Source organism: Tasmannia lanceolata, unplaced genomic scaffold, assembly GCF_043159265.1.
Source record: "Tasmannia lanceolata isolate RefF3 unplaced genomic scaffold, GAP_Taslan_0.1 ptg000013l, whole genome shotgun sequence".
Taxonomy (NCBI): domain Eukaryota; kingdom Viridiplantae; phylum Streptophyta; class Magnoliopsida; order Canellales; family Winteraceae; genus Tasmannia; species Tasmannia lanceolata.
This window is the reverse complement of record NW_027518690.1, coordinates 15,539,207-15,546,335: the sequence shown is the minus strand read 5'-3', so window position 1 is coordinate 15,546,335 and position 7,129 is coordinate 15,539,207. Positions and strand designations below refer to the sequence as shown.

General features: G+C 38.6%; 1 protein-coding gene across 1 annotated transcript; it reads left to right on the top strand.

Annotated features, from left to right (window-relative positions):
* Positions 1 to 3,891, top strand: LOC143890838 (uncharacterized). Its single transcript, XM_077395515.1, has 5 exons — positions 1 to 250; positions 364 to 410; positions 1,175 to 1,298; positions 3,622 to 3,735; positions 3,831 to 3,891. Exons 2-5 carry the CDS (start codon positions 366 to 368, stop codon positions 3,875 to 3,877), a joined length of 330 nt encoding a protein of 109 aa, XP_077251630.1. The 5' UTR covers positions 1 to 250; positions 364 to 365; the 3' UTR covers positions 3,878 to 3,891.
* Positions 3,892 to 7,129: the final 3,238 nt, after the last annotated feature.

Genomic DNA, 7,129 nt, shown 5'->3' with positions numbered 1-7,129 from the left:
AAAAAAAAAAAACGAAAAGCTAAATGAGTGTCTCTCCTCTCTCTCTCTCTCTCTCTCTCTCTCTCTCTCTCTCATTTCTACACAAAATCCTCTGCAACACTTCTTCCTCTGCCCTCTCTTTCAGTCGGAGATTTAGTCGGCCAGAAACGATTTTTTTTCCGTCTCTATTGGCGGCGGGTGTAAATTCAGGCACGGGCGCGGGCATAGGTTTGGGCGTGGGATTTCCCTTCCAGTATAACAAGCATTTAAGGTAAGTTTCCCATCTTCATTTAGGGACATGTATATTCACCTTATGATCATTATTTGATAAAATGTTATTTTCTTTATGGCCATTATTTGATAAACAAGTCATTTTTCTTGCAGACATGCTTATGCAGGCTCTTGGTTTTGATGTTCTTATGATTTTGAATGTAAGCAGTTATCTATATGTGGTTTTTGGTTTTGGGATTCTTATGCTTTTAATGTGAGAAGAATAGGTTGTGGAGGTTATGTTCTTGCCAAGCTAGAGATGAGGCATTGATGTTTGGCTTTGGATGTGAATATGGAGGATGATCTTAGCTCTCCGATCTATAGATAATATGCACGTCTCTATAGAGCGTAGGGTTCTGATCATCCTATAGAAATGATTTTTTTGGGCACAACCTATTTACGGTGTTGCCCATCACATGGACGGTTTGGATCATCCTTTAATGTCTATAGTGTCGTACGTACAGTACTTTTAAAAAAAATAGGGGACTATAAGGGCTCACACAATAGAGAGGATGATCCGAACCCTACGCTCTATAGAGACGTGCATATTATCTATAGATCGGAGGGCTAAGATCATCCTCCATATTCACATCCAAAGCCAAACACCAAACAACCACATCCAAAGCCAAACACCAAACAACTGAGGTATTATACTCTCTCTCTCTCTCTCTCTGCGGTTTTTTTTTTTTTTTTTTTTTTTTCATTTTAGTTCCACATTCCTTATTTGATTATTTTTGCTTGTCGTTTTCTGGGTTTCTTCTTCTTCTTCTTCTTCTATGCTTTTACTTCTTTGGGATTTAAGTTCGTCCTCTACTATTCAGTTCTTTAACTTTAATTTTCTAACTATTTTTCAGTTCTTTCATTTTTAAACTAGTCTCAGCTTATATGCATTCGTCCCTCATGTTGTTGTTTTTTTCCCCTCTAGTTTGAGAAGCAAAGAGAAAGGACAATGAGTGGAGGCGGGTCTGTCAAGCCTCCGACGGATTTCCTGAAATCCATTCGCGGCCAACCCGTTGTTGTCAAACTCAATTCTGGAGTTGATTACAGAGGTGAGTAAAGCAAAAAGAAAAAGAAAGAATAAAAACAAGGTTATGGGTCTGTTTTTAGAGCCAAATTGAAATTTGGGTCTTTTTCCAGATTGCAGTTTCTGTGTAAATTTCAGTTTACAGAGACCCAAATTGTAAATTTCAAGGTAAAAAGACCCAAATTGCTTTCTTCTATTTCGTTCCTTTGTTTCTTTTTCTTTCAGAGTTTTTATAGATATATATCTCCTTCTATATGCAGGATTTCAATTATTTAGACTGTGTGTCTCTTTTGTTTCTTAAAGGATGGCTTTTATCAATAAAAAAGAGGGAAATCTTTTCAAATTTACATCATACAACTGCCCTTTTCATTCCTGCCTTAGCTAACTAATCAGAAGTTTCATTTGCCCTTCTAGGGACACGACAGAAGCCCTCAACCACGCCTCTAATTCTATCTTTTATCTTATTAACATAGTGACCAAGCCTCCACGGTCCTCGCTCATCACCTTTCATCCAAGAAATGACATTTGAATATTCACCTTTGATCAAAAGTTTAACCCCCTGATTCTGTCCTAAACAGCCGCATGGCCCTCATACACGTTCTTAGTGCTATAAATTCCGACTCTACCACAATTCATATGTAATTCATATACATTTTTATACACGATGCGTGCACTACTTTTCACATGCAACTAACTATTTTTACGTAGTGTATACACCACACTTCGCATGCAATTCATGCAGATATAATTATGTAACCTATATTGGCATAGTATACCACTAATAAAATTACAGTTTTGGTTTCCCTATATGTTTCGATTTTGGAATATAACTCGGTAGGGGTGGAAACAGAAATATTTTGGTCGCTGTACCGGTTTCGGGTTTGTGGAAATTTAAAACTATGTATCCCACATCTTGTGAAAAAATGTAAAGGTGAAACTATCTGGACTTAGAGCTTGCCCGCATCATAGAAAACATTTCTTATCTCACCTTTTCTTGTTTGAACTTAGCTTTCAGCCAATCTTTTTATTCTCTTGACACCTGTCTGAAACCTATTCCTTTGATCATTGGTCTCCACCTCTCCTCCATACTATACAATGCTTTGTAGTGTCTAATAATTTCCTCTTCAATTGCCATACAAAAAAAAATCCTCTTCAATCTTTCCTCATCTTCCACTAGCTCCTTAATCACCCGACTTTATATCTGATCCTTCTTCTTACTGATGCCTTATCAAAAGGACTCATTTCAATCCCTTTCTTTCAACCATACGGTTTTTTATCTTTGCCTCCACCTTATTTCAATCCCCTTCTTCACCACTTATCCCTTCATTCTACATCATACCGGTAGCTGGTGCAGTCCTTGGACAGATTGTGGCTACTGCTATTTCTCTTCCTCTCCTCTTGGACTCGTTACATTGTGAGATTTGAGGATGGCGTACACTATCGGGTGAGACCTATTCTACTTCAATCATATTGTCTTTATTGACCTGATTTTGCTTCCTAAACGCCTTTGATCAGCCACCCTCTCACCCAGATTTTATCTTGAGACTACCTATCCTAGATTGGTGATTTTGGACCCTAGTATTTATCTTTCCAAAAGTCGAGGGGAAAAATGTGGGCCCACCCTATTTTTTGCACTCGAGTGCAGGAACAATAAGCCTATACAGAGAGAGAGAGAGAGAGAGAGAGAGAGAGAGAGAGAGAGAGAGAGAGAGAGAGAGAGAGGGAGAGACAGAGAGAGTTTAGTCAGAAATTTGATGGTGGAAGGCGAATCCCACTAATCCAATAACATTGGGGAAAAGTTTTAGCCCAGGACCAAGGATCCAGCTCTATTCTCTTTCAAATAATCCATCTTAGTAGAGAACTGAAACCCTCTTTTGAGACATAAACTGCGACCATGGAATCCGGCTTTGTTGTCTTTACAAATAATCCATCTTTGTAAGGAGCTGATCTTCTTTTCTTTCTTTTTTTTGATTGATCTTTTAAACACATTCAGCCAATATGTTGAAACTACGCCTTGGTTGTTTTCCCACTGTTAAAAGAGGACATTTTGCTGTAGCATTTCTGTTTTTTTTTTAAACAGGGTGTTAGCTTTTTTGTCTAAGTGTGACCATGACTACATCTTTGCTGCTGGACCATCTTTACCCTGCCGTTTTCTATTAATGGTTTCTTATCATTATATTTAAAAATATATAAATAAAGAGATAAATAAACAACTTTTTTTGTGTATACCTTGGAGTGAATCAAAATCAGAATTTCTTGGCCTAATGAGCCAAAACAGTCTGGAACAAATTAACACAGCCAGTCAATTATGCCTCTACTTTATCATTCTGAGAACGATCATTGCACAGGTATTCTAGCTTGTTTGGATGGATATATGAATATCGCGATGGAGCAAACAGAAGTATATGTCAATGGTCAGCTGAAAAACAAATATGGAGATGCTTTTATCCGAGGAAACAATGGTAACTCTATTTCTATTTTACATGTTCTTACCCATACTTTTTGCTCTGAAATGATGAGAACTTTTGATCATTCTTTCTATTTTCTGGTGATGCAGTTCTATACATTAGTACATCCAAAAGGACTCTAGCAGAAGGGGCATAGCATGGCCAAATAGCAGCCTTGAATCTGTTATCATACCAAATATTTGACAGCACCAATATGAACCTTAACAGATATGTAGTAGACACAACCAAAGATTTGAATTTGACAGAAGTGGGTTCTTCTTGAAGTGCCTAAAAGGGCTAATATTTTATAATCTCATACCAAAAAGTTCTATTTAGATTGTGTTAGTGTAGACTTCATGCTTACATTAGCTTTGTGTTGTATGTCCTGTTGCCTCTCTTTCCTCAAAGAACTCCCAACTAATCAATGTTGGGCTCACAGTATTGGCCTTATTGGTGGGGCCCAGATCAAGGAATGAACCTTTGGTGGGCCCGGCATCTTTTTGGAAGCAGTGGGAATCATATTATCTGATGGTGGTGATGAGTGATACAGTTGATTATTTTTGTGTTCTTTTCACTGTTATTCAGAAAGAAACAGATCGATAAATGGGTTTTCTTATTCTAACTTTTTAGTTGATAATTTGCAGAAGTGCTGGAAAGGAAATTGATTTTGGCACTTCTTTCATTTGATAATGGCACTCATTTCGTTTAACACTTTTCTCATTGGCTATTATAGATTTTTTTTGGGAATTCTAATAAGTCTTAAGAGCTAACTAGAAAGTGTAAAAGTGCCATTATTGAAACATGGGAGTGCCAACATCATTTCCCTTTGGAAATTTCAGCATAAAACATTTCATTCACTACTGTTCAGCTGCATATTCTTTTCTTGCTTTTGAATATTTTTTTTCCTGTAAGATTTATTGAGTCATTATCTATTTTACGCATATAAGATCAGGATAATATAGCCTTCACCATGGTACACATAGACCTGACAAACGGGCGGGCCGGGGCGGTTTTGACTCGGCCCGTACAGGTCCGGGTCAAACGGGCCAAGCCAAAATGACCCGGAAAATTTTACGGGTCGCGAAACTTGGACCCACATCTGGCCCGTACGAACCGGGTCGACCCCGGGTCACCCGGATTTTTGACATATTTTTTAAGAATTTTTTTTATTTGTATAGGGATTTGCTAGCCACCTTTGCAACCCATTTATGTTGACTGTTTGAGAGAATTGTCTTATTGTCGCGTGGTGCAAACCATGGTTTAAAATTTCGACCTCCGAAATTTCAGTTTAATGACATTATTTATTAAAAAAATAAAGGGTTGGGTCCAGAATTTGGAACCAAATTACCAAATTTCGGCGAAATCCGAAATTTCAGTTTTTGGTGGGGTCCGAAACGGTTACCGAAACCGAAATTTTAAACCTTGGTGCAAACTGCAAAGATCGGCAGAATTACGATTTGTGAAAAGGTGGCTAGCAATAAATAATAATATGGGGTACTAAGTTTTAAATGAGAAATTACGGGAAAATGGAAGCAAAGTAGAAAACTTACCAAAAAAAAAAACCGAAAGAATGTTCTAAAATATAACAATTACGGAAAAAAAACACATAGAAAAGTTAAGGTTGTGACAATTACGGAAAAAAAAAGTGCCAAAAGGTGCCAAAATAAAACCTTCTGCACTTCTCTACGGGCACCCGCGGGTCCACCCGGCTTGGCCTAGTTTTGATGGGCTGGGTGGACATACGGGTCCGGGTCACTTTTTGCCAGGTCTAGGTACACATGGCACTATGGCAGGTTCAGCATGTGGGACCCAGAGCACTAGAGGGGGCCCACTAGTATGACCAATAATTCTCACCAATTACAAGACTACATTTTCTGCATAAAGTTTGCCATTTTTTTAATAAATTAAGTTTACTGATATTCCATTTCAAAAAAAAGTTTATTAATATTAAATAGGGCAATAATGCCCACGCTCCTTTGTTTTCATAAAGGCACTCGTCTCCAACGCCCTACAGGTGGGGACCACTTTTTGAGTGATCCAAGTCATTCATTTGTTAGTCCTCTAGATTAAGGCCCAAAAATTCAACTTCATTAGGTGAACCTAGCCATTCTTGTAGCATCCTGAAAAATGAGAGAAACTAAAAGAAGCAACGTGCATAAGGGTGGCAATCAACCAAAACCGAACCAAAAATTCGGCTAAACCAAACCGATTCAAATTTCAGTTTCGGTTTGCGTTCGGTAGAACCAAACCGATTCAAATTTCAAACCGAACCGAAACCGAACCGTTGCCCACAATTTTCAATAATTATGAGTAAGGGGTGGCGAAATTGGCAGAACCGAACCGAAAATTCCGTTGCGGTTTGGTTAAACCAGACCGATTAAAATTTCGGTTCGGTTTCGTTTCGGTAGAACCAAATCGAAATTCAAATTTCGGTTTGGTTCGGTTTGGGTCAAACCGAACCGAAACCGAACCATTGCCACCCTTACGTGCAGATACCTATGCAATTCAAAGGGTTGGGATTTCATAGGGAGGAGACATGTAAAGTAGGGGCTCTTAATGGACTTGGACTGTCCGATAGATCCAAAGGTAGATTCGCAATACAGACAAAGGTCTCTGAAATGGGTCCTTGACTGTCCTAAAATCAAGGGTCATTTCATTTGTTGGGTCATAGCGTGAATGGGTCCTTGACTGTCCTAAAATCAAGGGTCATTTCATTTGAAATTTCAAAAGGTAGAGTAGGGCCCATTTCATAGGATGATCCAAACTGTTCATTTGTTGGGTCATATCGTGAATAGGCTGCACCCCGTAAATCATCTCCATAGGATGATCCTAACCGTCAGATCTGTAGAGGGGATAAGCTTAAGCCTAGTTTAAGAATCCAAAGCTACACCCAATTCACCTCTCTTCACAAAAATTATTAAGGTAAATTATGGCTATTGATATTGGCACTAACATGTTTTTGATAACTGCACTAAACTTTTTGTTTTTAACGGGCTTCAGAGAGATATTTTAGACAGTTGGTTAAATAGTAAAACAAGGTGATCTAGTGCAATTATCAGAACATGGTAGTGTGAATATCAGTGGCCTAAATTATTTGGGAACCTAAGTGATTCCAAAGAGTTTTGGACCCAACATCTCCACCGTACATTTGCAGGCAGTGTTTGACCCTTGATTTTAGGATTGCTCATTTTTGTGGGCCTTGATCAAGCGGACAGGATCTATTTATTGTACGGCTTGGATCACCAAACACGTGCCACATGTATGGTGGAGATGCTGGGTCAAAACTTTTGGCCTCCAATTAAGCAAATGCTTAGGTATATAGACAACTGACTTATCCAACATAAGACATCGACATGATCTAGACCCTTCATCTGGTGGGCCCCAACACAGGCTCTGATAAGAGATTCCT